Source organism: Piliocolobus tephrosceles, chromosome X (genome assembly GCF_002776525.5).
Source record: "Piliocolobus tephrosceles isolate RC106 chromosome X, ASM277652v3, whole genome shotgun sequence".
NCBI classification, from domain to species: Eukaryota; Metazoa; Chordata; class Mammalia; order Primates; family Cercopithecidae; genus Piliocolobus; species Piliocolobus tephrosceles.
In genome coordinates, this window is record NC_045455.1 from 30133582 (window position 1) to 30153209 (window position 19628).

Here is a 19628-nt window from a genome sequence, read left to right on the forward strand (position 1 = left end):
AAAATCTCATAAAATATTGAGGCCTACCCTAATTAAGGAAGAGTAAGGAGCTCCTGAGATTCAGACCATGGAACATGAATCTGATTCTTAAGACTTTTGGTCTGTGTATTGCACTAGAGGCTCTTTCCTCAGGCATATCTGAAATAAACAAAGTGGGAGCTTACATAAACTCACTTCCTCTTATTGTCAGTCCTATAGCAGCTTGATTCTCACCTACAGAGATAGAAGTACAAGAAATATAGATGACTAATATAATGTAGTCTGATGAGGAAACTGACACTTATATGCATACCTGATCATTCAACAAATTATAATTATCTTTCGTTATATTTAAATACACATGTGCTCCTTGATTTAAGATGGAGTTACATCCTGATAAACCCACATAAGTTGAAAATATCATAAGTCAAAAATGCATTTAATACGTTTAATCTACTGAACATGTAGCGTACCCTACTTTATGCATACTCAGAACACTTAAATCAGCCTACAGTTGGGCAAAATCATCTGGCAACATAGTCCATTACAGAGCAGCAGTCCCCAACATTTTTGGCATCAGGGACAAATTGTAGAAGACAATTTTTCCATGGGCCAGTGGGGCAGTGGTGAGGTTTTTGGGATGATTCAAGCACGTTACATTTATTGTGCACTTTATTTCTGTTATTATTACCTTGTAATATATAATTAAATAATTGTACAACTCACCATAATGTATAATCAGTGAGAGCCCTGAGATTGTTTTCCTGCAACTAGATGGTCTCATTTGGTGGTGATGGGAGATAGTGACAGGTCGTCAGGCATTAGATTCTCATAAGGAGTGTGCAACCTAGATTCCTCACATGCACAGTTCACAATAGGGTTCATGCTCCTATGAAAATCTAATGCTGCAGCTGATCCCACAGGAGATGGAGCTCCAGTGGTAAAGCAAGTGGTGGGGAGCAGATGTAAATACAGATGAAGCTTCCCTGGCTCACCCACCACTCACCTCCTGCTATGCAGCCCAGTTTCTTTTTTATTTTATTTACTTATTATTTATTTATTTATTTATTTATTTATTTATTTATTTTTGAGATGGAATCTCACACTGTCGTCCAGGCTGGAGTGCAGTGGTGCAATCTCAGCTCACTGCAACCTCCACCTCCCAGTTCAAGCAATTATCCTGCCTCAGCCTCCCGAGTAGCTGGGATTACAGGTGCCCACCACCATGCCCAGTTGATTTTTTTGTATTTTTAATAGAGACAGGGTTTCACTATGTTGGCCATGCCGGTCTCGAACTCCTGACCTCGTGATCTGCCCGCCTCAGCCTCCCAAAGTGCTGGGATTACAGGTGTGAGCCGTGCAGCCCAGTTTCTAACAGGCTACAGATCGAGTCTGTGGCTAGGGATTTGGGGTCCCTGTTGTAGTGTATCAGGTGTTTACCCTCAGGATCACGGTGGTTGGCTGGGAGCTGTTGTTCACTGGCTCTGCTCAGCACAGAAACAGAGTGTCCTACTGCTTTCCCCTGAATGTGTGTGGCTTTCACATTATCATAAAGTTGAAAAATAATAAGAACTATCCTATGTTGGAGACCATCCGTATATGAATCCTATAAATGTGTGTAAAAATATAAATGATTCATCTTTGTATTTTCAGCTGATGCAATGGTTTGCCCCCAATTGACATTAATGCTTACATATTGAATAGGATATGTTTTCAAAAAGTATTTTTATTGAAAAAGATGACCAAAAGTGTTTCTAAAAATTGGTTTCTATTATATATAAAACCAAAACTTGATATTTCTATAAATTGCATCCACTTACTAAAACCATTGTTCTGAGTAGCAGTCATCTGCAGAATGAACAAATTCAGAAGCCAGAAGGAATTGAATCACTGAAAATCTAGACTTTGCCTCTTCATTTTGTGCCAATAGATTTGTTACCTTACCTCTATATGCTCCAATTTTCTCATTGCAATAGTAGTTGCCCCACAGGTATCTTTTAAGGATAAAAGGGTTATTACATGTAGATTAGCTACAGTGGTTACATACATGTGGAGTGCTCACAGGTATACATATATACGCCTTATTTTTATTAATGTTATTAATTAAATACCTAAGGTTAAAAAAAGCAAAATACCATGTAGGATAGTTTGATTCTGCTTAATAACTGCAGCATGTTCTCTCCCTCTCTTACTTTTTTAGATAAACTTTTAATTCTTTGTAAGAACATGCTGAGAGATGGTCAATGATTCCTAAAAATTCAGTCTGTAATACTTTGCTTCTAATCATGTTAAATGTGGTTGTTCATTGTTTCTTAAAAATCTATTTTTAAAACATCAGAATAATAATTATGATCGGGCAATAGAACAACTACACGTATAATCCATATATATTTAGAGTAAAACTTGAACAGTAGAGACATGCTATCCAACTTTTGCAGTAGGTAAGAATTTTTTTAAAAAAAATCCACAAGGGGGTGCTAGAAGAGTAAAAATGTCTTGAACAAGGCAGGTGTTAAGAATGATTCTTTTAACTCTTATTAATATTACACAAATCTTCAAGGTTGGTTTTAGATTGAAAATCCTGTTTTCATTCCTTCCTTCTTCATCCAAATCAAGGATTCTTAAAAAGTAATTTCTACTAACATCAAAGATTAGTCCTATTTTGTGGAAGACGTGTCTCTAGATAAAAGAAGAGCAGGTAAGTGCTATTTTGAATCAATTCATTTCTTAAGAAAGACATGCTAGGTTTTAAATATGATTTTGCCATCAAATAATTGTTTGAAGCTGTGGAACTTCTTAAATTCAGTACGTGGGAGCTCCAGAAAAAATGAGGGACTGCTAGTTAAAAATGCTTCTCTGATTGTTATTAGTCCCCTCCCCAAAAAAAAGACACAAAAAGAGTATTTCTTTTTCTGTAGTCAAGTGACGTCAAACTTAAAACTATTTTTGAAAAAAAGAAATTAGAAATCCTACTTAGTGCAAATCAATATTTTATAAAGATAGAATTTGGATTTATATTGTCCAGGGAAATCTGATAGAAAATATTCACATTTTATCTTATTTTTCCTCCTATAGACTGTTATTAGGTCACTTCTCCTCTCTTCCTTGTGAAAAAGCAAACAAAATCTGTCCATTTAAACAGGAATAACTTCATACAGCTATTTGGTTAATAGATTTTATTGATTTTCCTTACAATTTTATTAGTATTTGTGTATTATTATTATATCATAATAGCTTATGTCTTATTTCAGTATATGGAAACATGAAAATTACAGCTAATGCTACCCTTATTTTCTTCAACAAAAAATATACATGATACTATTTTATACAATACTCAAACTTTTGAAAAATGTTCTAAAGAAAAATTGTTCTAGAAGAGATAGTGGAGATTGATAGAGGTAAGATGTATACAGTAAAATCATCAAAAAGATAATTACATTTACAAAAATATCCCTATTTATCCTTATCGCCTAAAGTTTTCACGTAGGTATATATGTAAGAAGTGAAATGTATTTCTGTGTGTTGACTATAGACTGATTCCTAACGAATAACTTTCTCTTGGTAACTAAGTGAATTATTTATGATGCAAATGTTTAGTTTCTAAGTCGCGTAACACTTAAAATGTTATTTACCAAGATGTATTATATCTTATATTATTTTGGAATTTTTCAGTAAAATTTCTGCTAACAAAAAAGCCAATATCATTCAGCAAAACCTGTCACTAATGATTTATTCACTATCTAGGTTAATATAATACCCATTGATGGCAGTAACAGTTCAGTAAATGCCTTTTTAGGTTAATTTCATTGTTACAAAGTCAAAATGTACAAACTTGAAAATGTACCAATTTATCTCTCGAACTATGCACTTCTATTTCTCAGCAAATGTGTACCTTACCAATTACTTTCTTTATAGCATATAGATGCAGTTGTAACAAAGTATTTTATTTCTATCCAGACAAATGCAAAGTTTGGCATTTGAGTTTCCATGTCAACTAATCAACCTTAGGTTGTCATTGGCATTATTGAAATTCTTTATCATTTTAGATATTTCTTTTGATGTCTAAAAATAACATTCATATTAAATATGTGGAGTAAGCAATTAGTTTTTGAATAGCATCTTCTTGAGTATTATTTGTGCGTATAAAATTAAAAAGTTATTACATTTACTCAACTATGTGGAGATGATCTCCAGAGAGATGATCTCAAATAATAGTAAAAAAAAAAAAAAAAACTGTCTAGCTATGCTTGATATGGATAATCATGATTTTGACAGCTTTATTATAAGTTGAAATAAATACAACTGACTCTTTGTAAAATGGTTGTATATTATAATTTTTTAAGATTATAACTATTAAAATAAGTTTGCATCCTTCAATGACACAGCAATGGGTGATATGCAGAGGCAGTGATGTATGATTTGTGATGGACAATGGAAGACATCCAGGAATTTAATATGTCCTGCAGGTTGTTTAACAAGCATCTGATCTATCACACATATTTAATTCTGTGGGATTTGCCCACTATTATTATTAAGCATCTGAATATAAAATAATTTAGTTACATAGATTGTCTTAGTACAATTACCAAAGAACATTTGGAAATATACAGGGGATTTCCAAATAAAACTTATTATTTATTTTAAAATAAAACTTATTTTTAATTTTTAATCTTGATCCATAATATTTAGTTATATGGGTGACAAAAATCTATCCAAATACATTCCTGAAGAACAAGGAAGTAACTATCTTAAGATTACACAATGGTGAGAACATACAAAAAAAAAAAAAAAAAAAACCTTATTTGACTGTTTTCTATGTGCAACACACACTATAGTGCTATGGAGAAAAAATATGAAGTAAACATAAGCCCTTCCTTAGAGTGTCTCCCTACAGTCGGAATAACTCACAGTCTAGCATTATTCCAATGCACCTTGCCATCTTGCACTTTGTTCATGACGCATCATGAAAACATTTATTCACATTTTTTGGTTCATTTTTCACGTATTTTTTAAGTTTGCTTAATTCTCCATTTGAAGTAGGAATTGTTATGAAATTTTTCAATAGGATTTATATGAAGACAGACTGGTCATAGTTTAAGCTTTCAGAGGCAAGTTGTTTTGTTTTCTTTTAGGTTTTGCCAGGTTAAACATGGGTATTAGAGAATTCCTTTGTGTTCATTGAATTCAAATCACCAAGAGGAAGTTTTTATTACAAAACTTCTCTTAGAATAAAGCACTCCCTTTATCAGTTGTATACCTTTGCTATTAGGTCAAATTAAGTATGAAGGAAACCTGTGACTTACATAACAAATCAAACTTCTTGTTAAAGGCACAATGCAAAAGGCAAGTTTCCTCAACATCCATCCAGTTCAATGTCATCTTCACGGTGAGACCTTCCTCAAATTCCCCAAAGTGACTTACTTAATCGCTTCCTCCTCTGTATTTCCACTGTTTTTTTCTTGTCTTATCTATGATATATCCATAAAATATTAGATCTATCTTATACATTTCCTCCAAGACACATGACTTTTCATTGAGATAAGTCAAACATGATGAACATTGTGCCAATGACCTTCTTATCTACAGATGTGTGTATATTGCAAAAGTTAGGAAGATTTTCTATTCTTCATCATCTAAAAGTTAGTCCCTTAGTTTAATTGTGTGTTGTTATCGGAAGTCAAGATATCCATAATAAGTAAACTCCTATTCTTAGGCAACAGAAAAAGTAATGTTTAGAAAGTGTTTTCGTCCTCTTCCAGTGAAACATGAAAGAACACCCTGGGTTCATAATTTGAAAATTGTGTAGCATACAATTTTGAAAGATGAAAGGCAACATTCTTCTATTATTATTTTCTATGAACTGGATTTATGTAAACAAGTCAATTCTATATTTAAGTCGACTTTACTCATTGTTCTTTTTAAATATTATTTTCTCATTTTATAAAAATGATTACATGTGTATACAATAAAGAGAATGGAAATATAAAATAAACATTTGAGTTAAATTTAAGCTATGGAATTGCTAGTGAATTTTATTTTTCCTTATTTATTTTGCATTTTAAAATTTCTTAATGAAACAAAGACACTTCTCAAAAGGTATATACAAACTTAAAGAAAACTTTTGGTGGAAAATGAGAAACATAATTTTTTAAAAGTTTGTAAAATTAGTATATCAGGGTCTCTGGAGACTGTACATTTATGCGTTATTTATAAGTGTTTGTAATATTTTATTTTAGTAGCATTATCATGAGTTTCAGTGTAATTCCCTGACAGTACAAAGAAAGCACAGCCCACAATATCTGTTTCCCAATAATGTGTTTAATATTCCTTTCAAAACAATCATGTAAGTATGTAAAAAGTGAAACTGAGTTAAGATTATTTATTTTTTTCAAACAGCGAAATGACTAGCTAATATTTAAAATTCCCTATAGTATTAGCTTCCTCCCCAAATCACCAAATTTCATACTGTCTAACTTCAGAGTATTGAAATATGCCTCAGTCTATACCACAGATCGTATAGCGTTCTCTCCCTGCAAGCCTTTCGGATTTTTGAATTAAACTCAATCCCATACGTCTTTACTTTACCTCTTAAATGTGACACTAAAAAAGATGGAAAGCCACCCCAAGTTGGAAAGCCACTCTGAGGTGGAGCTGGTCCTACTTAGAATGAATAAATCTTATTGTTTTACTTTTTTCTTTTCTTTTTCCAGTGCTCATTATTGGTGTTTTCATTCTATTTGTACCATACACATTATTGGTTCAACAAATTTCATAAAACATTCTACCACCTAGTCTTTCAGGTCATTGGATATTCCCTCCCTCCTTTCATCCCCACATCCATGAAAGGAGGGAGGGAAGGCCTTCACTTCCTATGTCCTCATGCACAATAAAATATGCTGATTGTAGGCTGCTGCTCTAAAATTAATAACAGAGATAGGTTTATTTCTTCCGACTGCTTGGTTTTCTTCAATGCAATTATAATACTTTCATGTTGGCCCTTTAGAAATACACACTCTGAAAGCAGAGATATTGTTAAATGTCACAATAACACATAATTTACAGGTTGTGATTAAAAATAATTAATTAAAAAATTAGCCAGGATTGGTGGTGGGCACCTGTTATCTCGGCTACTCGGGAGGCTGAGGCAGAATTGCATGAAGCCAGGAGCGGAGGTTGAAGTGAGCCAACACAGTGCCACTGCACTCCAGCCTGGGTGACAAAGTGAGGTTCCTTCTCAAAAAAAATTATTATTATTAATAATTAGCCTCTAATCCTAGCACTGTGGGAGGCCAAGATGGGAGGGTCACCTGAGGCCAGGAGTTTGAGAACAGACTGGGAAACATGGTAAGACTCCTGTCTCTATAAAAAAATAAAAGAATCAGCTGGGCATGGTAGTGCATGCCCCAAGTCCCACGTACTTATGAGGCTGAGATGGGGGGATCTCTTGAGTCTAGGAGTTGGAGGTTACTGTGAGCTATGATTGCACTACTGTACTCCAGCCTAGATAACAGAGTGAGACCCTGTCTCTCTATATAATAACAATAATAATAATACATAATAATATGAAGTTACTGGGGAACAGGCATAGATTAGGTGGAAAAATAAATAAAATTCATTGTTTATTATAATCGTGTGATGAATTTATTATTAAAAGTACACTAAGAAAGTACTTTCCCATTGATTAATTGGAAATTAAAAATATTGTTAAAATAAATGTTGTTCAATAATCTTTAGCATGTAACCTGCCATAATAAACATTTTGGAAAGAATGACTACATTACTGATTTGATATAATGACTGAAGAATTACAGTGAAAAAAAAAAAAACCTAGAGACCAGCAGACTTGTCTACAATCTTTTCAGATGTGCTAGTGTATATTTTAACTAAGTTTGAGATAATGCTGAGTAATTCACTATCAACATTACCACTTTAAATTAAAAGTTATAGATTGCTCCACAAATAATTATTTTTCTAGTTTTCTATTCCCAATGAAAACTTATAGAATAAGTGAATAATTTTTTTAAAAGTATTTTTAGTCAATACTTCTTTCCCTTACCATTGTGGGGAATTGACCAGCAATTATTGCAATTGACAAGTAATTTATGCACTAAAAAGACAAGATGCATTATGTTGGAAAGGAATTCATGATAAAAAAAACTTCAAATTTCTGCTATGCGTATGTGATGGATAAAATAGATATATGATCAAATTGAAGGACATGAGAGAAACATGTGTCAATCCACAAAGAAATTACTTTCATTTCCCCACATGTAGGCTTGAAAAATTTTGCCCCACATACTATGCTACTAGAATATTTCTCCGATGCACTTGACTTCAAAACCTAAAGGAATGCATGTGGAGAATTAGAACTACAGAGTCGGGAAGGAAATTATTCTTGCCCCTTCATTTTTTATTGATTAAAATTCTAATTTCTAACTATCTATCTAAATCATTACCTTGATTTAGTTAATTTGGCTAGCAGCTAGCAGGAAATTGAGGAAAAGACTAATTAATCATACTTAATTTCACTTATACTCTTCATTCTCTTATTTTTAAATTTTTACTCTATTTTCCAACCTCCTCCTCTGTATCATCATCTCTTTTCCATGTTAAAGCATGAAATGCCATTAAAATAAATGAGAAACTTAATTACTGGGAAATATAAAGGAAGGTGAGAATATTGAAAATTCCCACAGAGCCCTTATATTTTTAGAGCAAATATACCACCCTGAGACTATAAAACTATATGAATCTAAGTATATATCATTAAATAATAATGTGATATTTTTTATTTTGATGATTTAAACTGTATCAACTCTCCTTTTTAAAAATAGCACTCTCTGAAATGACACCTACTATTACATAGAAGGCCACTAGAATCTGTGTTTATTCTAAACAAAATAAACAAATAAAAGACAGCAATTTGTATATGCACTTGGGATGTTAAAAAGTTCAGGAAGGTAGACAAGAAGAATAATTTTTTAAACTACAGGCTTTTTGAGGAATAAGGAATCTGACAATTAAGAGTAATAATAGTGATGATTCAGAAACTTTTAAGAGTTGAAGAAACATGCAACTTTTAAGATATAACCTATTAAGAATAAATTCTCTCTGAGCTAGCACTATAGAAATCAGGTTATTGTAATATCTATGTATTTTACTTGTCTCATTTTATCTGTAAAGATATAATTTTATATTTTTGAAAGTGATAAACAGAACTTGATCAATGATAATTATTTTGTGTTCAAGTATTTTTAAATATATTTTTAAATAATTATGCTTTTCTTTGAAATAAATATATTAAAATAACTGGAAGAGCTTCATTTCTAAGTTTAATTATTGAATATTAGCTCTAGGGAAAGAAATAATGAAGTAAAAACTTAGAGTCCCTAATATAAGGCTTTAAAAAAGTTAAATCGTGAATACAAAAATACAAATATTGCAGGGAAGCTGTTCGTGTTAACGTTTTACAATCTAGTGAGTACACAATGTCAACTATAAATACCAGATTTTTTTGAAAAAAAGAGGTGACTACTCGCAACATTCTTGTGTTTCCTGCACACATGTGTGCAAACACTACAGAACAGTGTTGGTTGAGAATTTAACATAATGTATTATTTAGCTGGCTATAATAACACAATGTACTATTAAGCATTTAAAACGACGTGTTATTATTTCCATCAAAATTCACTTGCACTGTATTTGGTATTGAAAGGGAGTGGAAAGACCATTTGCAGAAAGAGGAGGAGTTGAGCAGTCCCAAGGTGGAGCTGTCTCGTGTGTTATATGACACTGGCAGATTAAAACGCTCTGATGGGGAAGGGCTTACAGGCTGAGTCAAAAGCCAAGAAGTCTCTTTATTTACGCCTACCTCCCAGCCCTTGGCAATCTGACTAATAACAAACTGAGCTAACAAGAAATACTAGAAAAGGAGGAAGGAGAACATTGCTGCAGCTTGGATCTACAAACTAAGAAAGCAAGAGTGATCAATCCCAGCTCTGTTAAACATCTTGTTTACTTACTGCATTCAGCAGCTTGCAAATGGTTAACTATATGCAAAAAAGTCAGCATAGCTGGGAAGTATGCTGTGAATTTTAATTGAGGGAAAAAGGGACAAATGCTTCAGGATGCTCTAGTATGCACTCTGCTTGAAATATTTTCAATGAATTGCTCAGTATTCTATCTTTGACCAGAGGTTTTAACTTTATGAACCTATGGGACTTGACAAAAAGTGGTATTTGAGAAGAAAGTACGCAGTGGTTGGTGTTTTCTTTTTTAATAAAGGAACTGAATTACTTTGAACACCTCTTCCAGCTGTGCGTTACAGATAACGTCAGGAAGAGTCTCTGCTTTACAGGTAAGATGAATGTTTCCAGGCTTTTCTTATACTTATTTTTGCATTATAGTAAAGTGATTGAATTTGTATGTTCGCCTCCTTTAAATAAACAACTTTGCATTAAAGGATACTCAATTTCATTCTTGCTTACTGGCACAACTAACACTGTAGCAGATGCCTGTATTCTCTGAGCAGCAGACATTTAGTCTAACAGCTGGCTGTAGAGAAGAACAAATATAATATTCCACTATTTCTTTTACAACATGCAGTTTGTTGTTAGAAACTAAATATGTATGCTTTCTGAAGGATCGCTTCCAAATGTGAATGATGAATTGCAAATATAAGCAGAATATTGAATAATTCTTTGCACTTTATATGCTACTTATATTATTTTCTGACTTGAAAATATGTATTCTCAGAAAATATGTCAATGAGTATCTTTTGACCTCTTTACCACTGTATCGGATATTGTCAGTAGAGAACCACTTTTCACATTTGTGTGTGTTTCTGAAGAGATTAGAAACTGTTTCCTAGCACATTTTGAAGAGCACAAAATTCATATAGGATTTAAAAAATAACAAGAGTTTATCACTGAAGAATTATTTGCTATTTTCTCTGATGCTATACCTGGTGAAATAAATCTTGTTATCTCTTGGTAATTTATGAATAAGTACTTTTAGTGTTTGTGGAAGCTAATCCACAAGTTGAAGACTCCAATTACATGCTGCTTGTTTATAACCTCAGCTCACAAAGCTGTTTAAAATCAAACTATTTCCCTAGAGAAAAATGAAGTCTTCTAACTTTCTCTTCACATAGAAATACAGTATGTTGTTTTGTTTCTTTAGTTGTCTTTTGCCTTTCAGGAACTTTGTACTATATGTGTTTTCAATAAAACACTATGTTTTCAGGGAATGAAAGTTTACTTTCAGGATGGTTGATTGGGTTCTGGTATGTTTTACCTGATTGTGAATTTTAATTTGATTCAGTTACTGTTCACATTTTGAACAACAAACATGAAAACTGATTACTGTTTTGAAAAAGTTGAATAGTCATAAGATGTGGTGTTTATATTTCAATTTAGTTTATATAAATTTAAAGTATAATATTTAAATAAAGGAAATAAAATTAGATATCATTAGAGCTGTAAATGTTTACCTTGCATAACTGTCATTTAAAGGACAAAACCTTTTTCAGAATTGCTGTTTCAGATGCATTTGTTACATGTTTCAGGATTGGAATACATGATGTTATTCTGAACCATCCTTTTTTTCTTTTACCAAATTTGAAACACCATCAAAAAGTTTAATATGATACAGTTTGTTTCAGACTTCATTGTTCGTGACTTTAAGTCTTATAATCAAGGAGACCAGCTGCTTAATTATGTGATGACATTAGATGCCCTAAAGACTGTTTCAAAACCTCATTAGGAAGTCATTTGCTAGAAGTTTAGATGAAGCATTGTTTATTCTTTTACAACAGCCTGAAACGTGTTAAAGATTAATCATTCTTCTTTAGTTTTTATTATTTCAACCTCATCTATAACATAATTAAAAAGCAGTAAGAAATATGCTGCTTCTAGAAATTCAATATTAAATATAAGGATTTAAGTGAAATTTTAATGGTCACTCTTAAGTGTATATATCTGATACTATTACGCTTATACAAACTGCCCTAGATTGAATAGTTAAAAGAGTTCTTATTGTACTATACTTTATTACATGATCAAAGACATATTTTCCTCAAGGTTTTCAAAATAAACAATAAAATTAGTGTGTGTAAATATATATATACACACACACACATATATATACTATATATGTAATTTTAAGCCAAAACCAAAGCAAGTTAAAACACACAGTTATTAGATATTATTGTGTGACACACAATTGAACAATATAAAGAAAGACAATGCATGCTACATGCGGACGTGTATATACACATACACATATGCACACATACACTCTTTTTATCATTTTTTACATTCCCTACAGTTCTCTATGCTTATGGCTAGCAACTACATATTTGTCTTATACGATAATCCTCCAGCCTTAAATTTATGTACCTTAAGGTTAAAAAAAAAGAAGTTTTCAAATATGTAACTTTGCATCATAGCAAAGTATCAATGCTCTAAGGCAGCACCTCTCTCATTTGTTAAAATGCAGGTTATTCATCAGATGTGAACATAAATTATGGTACAATATTTTAAATTCCCCTTGACCTAAATTTTATATTTTGACCACAATGCAAGTTAAAAGTCAGCTAGACTTGCCTGACTGAGTATTAGGAAGGAAAAAAAAAGAAAAAACGATGTAAATGCAGCAAGGTACCCATATTTTCATGGTAGTCAGTCATTTGCTTTTTGGAGAAAGACCTATTATTTTGAAACTGTCAGCTTCATCTCCTCCCCAGTTCTGCCCACTAAAGTCCCTTGCTATTGCGTTGTATTTTACAGAATCGGATTTCATCACATGACAACATGAAGCTGTGGATTCATCTCTGTTATTCATCTCTCCTTGCCTGTATATCTTTACAGTCCCAAACTCCAGTGTTCTCAGCCAGAAGCTCTTGTGATTCTCTTTGCAATTGTGAGGAAAAAGATGGCACAATGCTAATAAATTGTGAAGAAAAAGGTATCAAGACGGTATCTGAAATAAGTGTGCCACCATCACGACCTTTCCAACTAAGCTTATTAAATAATGGCTTGACAATGCTTCACACAAATGACTTTTCTGGGCTTACCAATGCTATTTCAATACACCTTGGATTTAACAATATTGCAGATATTGAGATAGGTGCATTTAATGGCCTTGGCCTCCTTAAGAAACTTCATATCAATCACAATTCTTTAGAAATTCTTAAAGAGGATACTTTCCATGGACTGGAAAACCTGGAATTCCTGCAAGCCGATAACAATTTTATCACAGTGATTGAACCAAGTGCCTTTAGCAAGCTCAACAGACTCAAAGTGTTAATTTTAAATGACAATGCTATTGAGAGTCTTCCTCCCAACATCTTCCGATTTGTTCCTTTAACCCATCTAGATCTTCGTGGAAATCAGTTACAAACATTGCCTTATGTTGGTTTTCTCGAACACATTGGCCGAATATTGGATCTTCAGTTGGAGGACAATAAATGGGCCTGCAATTGTGACTTACTGCAGTTAAAAACTTGGTTGGAGAACATGCCTCCGCAGTCTATAATTGGTGATGTTGTCTGCAATAGCCCTCCATTTTTTAAAGGAAGTATACTCAGCAGACTAAAGAAGGAATCTATTTGCCCTACTCCACCAGTGTATGAAGAACATGAGGATCCTTCAGGATCATTACATTTGGCAGCAACATCTTCAATAAATGATAGTCGCATGTCAACTAAGACCACATCCATTCTAAAACCACCCACCAAAGCACCACGTTTGATACCTTATATTACAAAGCCATCCACTCAACTTCCAGGACCTTACTGCCCTATTCCTTGTAACTGCAAAGTCCTATCCCCATCAGGACTTCTAATACACTGTCAGGAGCGCAACATTGAAAGCTTATCAGATCTGAGACCTCCTCCGCAAAATCCTAGAAAGCTCATTCTAGCGGGAAATATTATTCATAGTTTAATGAAGTCTGATCTAGTGGAATATTTCACTTTGGAAATGCTTCACTTGGGAAACAATCGTATTGAAGTTCTTGAAGAAGGATCATTTATGAACCTAACGAGATTACAAAAGCTCTATCTAAATGGTAACCATCTGACCAAATTAAGTAAAGGCATGTTCCTTGGCCTCCACAATCTTGAATACTTATATCTTGAATACAATGCCATTAAGGAAATACTTCCAGGAACATTTAATCCAATGCCTAAACTTAAAGTCCTCTACTTAAATAACAACCTCCTCCAAGTTTTGCCACCACATATTTTTTCAGGGGTTCCTCTAACTAAGGTAAATCTTAAAACAAACCAGTTTACCCATCTACCTGTAAGTAATATTTTGGATGATCTTGATTTACTAACCCAGATTGACCTTGAGGATAACCCCTGGGACTGCTCCTGTGACCTGGTTGGACTGCAACAATGGATACAAAAGTTAAGCAAGAACACAGTGACAGATGACATCCTCTGCACTTCTCCTGGGCATCTCGACAAAAAGGAATTAAAAGCCCTAAATAGTGAACTTCTCTGTCCAGGTTTAGTAAATAACCCATCCATGCCAACACAGACTGGTTACATTATTGTAACCACTCCTACAACAACAACAAATACGGCCGATACTATTTTACGATCTCTTACAGACGCTGTGCCACTGTCTGTTCTAATATTGGGACTTCTGATTGTGTTCATCACTATTGTGTTCTGTGCTGCAGGGATAGTGGTTCTCGTTCTTCACCGCAGGAGAAGATACAAAAAGAAACAAGTAGATGAGCAAATGAGGGACAACAGTCCTGTGCATCTTCAGTACAGCATGTATGGCCATAAAACCACTCATCACACTACTGAAAGACCCTCTGCCTCTCTCTATGAACAGCACATGGTGAGCCCCATGGTTCATGTCTATAGAAGTCCCTCCTTTGGTCCAAAGCACTTGGAAGAGGAAGAAGAGAGGAATGAGAAAGAAGGAAGTGATGCAAAACATCTCCAAAGAAGTCTTTTGGAACGGGAAAATCATTCACCACTCACAGGGTCCAATATGAAATACAAAACCATGAACCAATCAACAGAATTTTTATCCTTCCAAGATGCCAGTTCATTGTATAGAAACATTTTAGAAAAAGAAAGGGAACTTCAGCAACTGGGAATCACAGAATACCTAAGGAAAAACATTGCTCAGCTCCAGCCTGATATGGAGGCACATTATCCAGGAGCCCACGAGGAACTGAAATTAATGGAAACATTAATGTACTCACGTCCAAGGAAGGTATTAGTGGAACAGACGAAAAATGAGTATTTTGAACTCAAAGCTAATTTACATGCTGAACCTGACTATTTAGAAGTCCTGGAGCAGCAAACATAGATGGAGAGTTTGAGGGCTTTCACAGAAATGCTGTGATTCTGTTTTAAGTCCATACCTTGTAAATAAGTGCCTTACATGAGTGTGTCATCAATCAGAACTTAAGCACAGTAGTAAACTATGGGGAAAAAAAAGGAAGAAAAATAAACTCAGGGATCATTGGGAGAAGCCATGGCATTATCTTCAGGCAATTTAGTCTGTCCCAAATAAAATAAATCCTTGCATGTAAATCATTCAAGGGTTATAGTAATATTTCTCCATATACTGAAAAGTGTCTCATAGGAGTCCTCTTGCACATCGAAAAAGGTTGAACATTTAAGTATCCCGAATTTTCTTGTATTGCTTTCCCTATAGATTAATTACAATTGGATTTCATCATTTAAAAAGCATACCTGTATATGTAGTTATAATACGTAAGGAATACATTGTTTATAACCAGTATGTACTTCAAAAATGTATATTGTCAAACATACCTAACTTTCTTGGAATAAATGCAAAAGAAACTGGAACGTGACAATTATAAATTACAAACAATGAAGAAAAAATATGAAGGTTGTAATTACATAGGTCACGGGTGGCTCAAAACTTTGAGCATTTGAGCTTAAACAAATGCCACTCTCATGCATTCTAAGTTTAAAAAGTTAAAATGATTAATAATTCAGGTGGAATAAATAAACATATTTTGGGGGGTTTTCTACACATTTTGTGTAGATAATTTTAATGTCAGTGCTGCTGTGAACTAAAGTATGTCATTTATGTTCAAAGTTTAATTCTTCTTCTAGGGATATTTTAAAAATGCTACTGAGATTCTGCTGTAAATATGACTAGAGAATCTATTGGGTTTGCTTTATTTCATAGGCTTAATTCTTTGTAAATTTGAATGACCATGATAGAAATACATTTCCTGTGGCAAGTAATTCACAGTTGTAAAGTAAATAGGAAAAATTATTTTATTTTTATTGATGTATATTGATAGATGCCATAAATCAGTAGCAAAAGGCACTTCTAAAGGTAAGTGGTTTACGTTGCCTCAAGAGAGGGACAATGTAGCTTTATTTTACAAGAAGGTATAGTTAGATTTCTATGAAATATTTATTCTGTACAGTTTTATATATTTTTGGTTCACAAAAGTAATTATTCTCGGGTGCCTTTCAAGAAAATTAAAAATACTACTCACTACAATAAAACTAAAATGAAAACTCTATTTTTTAAATGTGCGTTCTTAAATTAGCTTTACTTGTCATGCTTTGTCATGCAATCCGTTAGGATTAACATACATACACACAAACATACAGACATATACACACTATGGGAGGTTTCTATTTGTTGTTTACACAAGAAGTATCTTGTTCATGGTATGAAACAGGCTATTTAATTTTTGGTATGATTAACAGGAAGCTAAATTGAAAATATGTCCAGCAGTTTTCCCTTTCAAGAAAATCATTTTCTGATGCAATCCAAAAGGAAATGTTTTATTTCTATCCTTTCTAATTATAGAATCAGTGAATCAGTCATACCTGCACGCTTTCACAAGACAAAGTGAAATTAATCAAGGTAATCTGGGAATGTTTTCTGAACACCACACAAACTCATGCACTGGGCTATGAAGCAACACATTTTCCATAAGGAAGTACTCCCTTCAATTTACTCAACAATATTTCAATGATTCCTAAATGGTCTATTAAATATTTTGGCTTTTAATATCCAACTTTGCTCTAAAGGCAGAATATACATTATTTATTTTACTTTTAATGAGAAACCTTCTGGTTGATAAAAACAATATGGGCTGTGCTGCATGGTATGAAGACTAATGAGTAATGTAAAATCATATCATGAGCTTTTTTCTTTAAATTATTATATATATTAATGGAAATCAATCAAGAGTTTTGTATTAAAAGGTTTACTGAAAACCAAATTTCTTCATTAGCTTCCAAAGTTTGGAAGCACGAAGGTGGAAATTCTTTAAGTAATAATTTCTAAGAGAAAATGTGTGTGCATATGAAATGCTTGATATTTATCTACTAAAAAATATTCAGCATGGTAAATAGTAAAATCTCCAAAATATTATTTTAAAAATTACATTCTCAAGAGAAGAACAAATAAAGGCCAGAATTCATGTTATTGCACTTCTTTTACTCAGTCGAGTATCTGCCAAGATTTTCTAATTCTAATCAGGTACATAGAGGTATTAGGAAGACTTAAGATATTTCCATGCCTGGAGGACCCTTGGAATGGATCCATGAATGCAGACAGAGACATGCCCTCAAAAACATTCTTTTCTTAGGGATGGGGGAAATGTTTCTTTAATCTTTATTTGTCGTTAATTGCCTAAAGTAATAATGTTCACTCTTTAACTTATAATGAAGAGGAACAAAGTTGTTTAAGAAGCCATATCCCCAAAACCAAAGTACAATCCTTATTCTGGATATAACTTAAAACTGACATCGAAATTACAATTGTTTCCAAAAGCAAGAGATGTTAACAGTTTAAATGTTTCATTCACAACTCGTTGTGGAATTTGTTTTCCTACTGGTTGTTGAGAGTTGAGAAAGATAATAATGGTCTCTAATTCTTTGTGATCTGTGAGACTTTCTCAGAAACTTGATTATTTGACCTGAATTTCCAATTTCTTCTCCTTCCCACTAAAGAACAACTTTTATTATACTCCTTGTCTGATTGTTTACTTAAGCAACCAATTTGGTCTCTTTCAGCAACTAATTGACAGATTCAGAATTCCAATTCCTCTTTCAGTATCCTCAGCGTTATTCACCTGAACCTGGCCATTAAAAAATATATATATATATAGACTCTTAATTATCTTAGCTTTGTTTCTTGATTTAAACAGAAGTTACACTTTGGCCATTTCACATCAATGCAATTTATGACTCATGAAAAAATGAAATTTTGTTATATAGTGGTAGTAGTGTACAATCATGCTGGAGAAATCTTTTTAATTTAGGTCAATTTATTTGATATTGGTTGTATGAATACTTATTTAACAAATCATTTTTTTACTAAATTACATGAAATTACTTACTGTATATTTATAAAAGTGTTCTTCCAATATCTTTCATTTATCTCTATCAATGGGATGGAAATTTTCCTCTCTATAAGAAAGAATTATATCAGTGATGTTACCCTCTTTGAAAGAATCTCTTATATTATGGAGGAGAGAAAGCTCTTCCTTGCTGCTATAATATTAAATAAACTGCAGCACCATCTAAGCTGCCTTAAGCTGCCTGAATGCCTTTGCTCAATTAATTAAAAAGGCTTAATCCTTGATTCAGGATTAAAGAATGTGACACGAGCATCCCTTTGTCATTAAATTGCCACTTTTAAAACTAATGGCTTATTCTCTCCTGTATGCCCTTCCATGTATTATATGTATATGTATGTACAAACACACACACACACACACACATACAAACACAGGTGAGAGAGACAGAGAGAGACCTAATGAAGATGTAGTAGGTCATCTCAATATATCTGTAATTTATTTTGCATTTTTCATTATTTTATGATAGTTAATAGGTATGTAATCAACAGCACTTTTTAAAAAGAGGAATACTATCAACTTGAATAATTGTTTTGCCATAAACTGTTTATTTTTTAATAAAAATAAACACAAATATCCAAAGATAGATCACCAAAGTTCCCCATATATGAGTTTCTGCAAGATTATTTTAGGAGATTGTTTTCTACATAAGAAGAAAATCGCCCATGTATATACAAATGATAACTATTTGGGAAGGGAAGGCTGAATCTCCTGGCAGGTAAGAAATGGTTTTACAGTGAATCTGAGGATTCTTCTCTATTTCTTTTCCCTGTAGAGCACTTCTATGAAGAAGTTGGGGTATCATAAAAGGACAAGCTTTTATTGTAAAATAAAACACAATTAAAAGACTTTCTCAGGAGGAGTGGTCTTATATTTTGCAGTCACATGAAGAATGATCTCACTGATACTTATATTATTTAACAATCAAATTTTTTTGGAAGCAACATTATCTGTCTTACAACTAGCTTTTTTAAAGGGCAAATTTTATTTATTATATTTGCATTCATTCTTATGTATACGTAACGTAAAGAAGATTGCCAGATGTAAAATCCTCTTCTAGCTGTCTTGAAAGCAAAATCAAACAGACAAATACTCTTCTGTTAGTAAATATCTTTCAGCAGATTAGTGAATGAAGAAAGGAAACAATGCAAAACAACAAATTACACACACAGGTTCATGTATTTCCAATTTAAATTATTTTAAATTGTACACTTTCTAAAGAGAGTCCTTTTCTTTTAGAATTTTGAAACATGAACAGC

General features: G+C 33.0%; 1 protein-coding gene across 1 annotated transcript; it reads left to right on the forward strand.

Annotated features, from left to right (window-relative positions):
- The first annotated feature begins 9763 nt into the window (after window positions 1-9763).
- SLITRK6 (SLIT and NTRK like family member 6) lies at window positions 9764-16516 on the forward strand. Its single transcript, XM_023225877.1, has 2 exons — window positions 9764-10336; window positions 12768-16516. Exon 2 carries the CDS (start codon window positions 12792-12794, stop codon window positions 15315-15317), a length of 2526 nt encoding a protein of 841 aa, XP_023081645.1. The 5' UTR covers window positions 9764-10336; window positions 12768-12791; the 3' UTR covers window positions 15318-16516.
- The last annotated feature ends 3112 nt before the right edge of the window (window positions 16517-19628 follow it).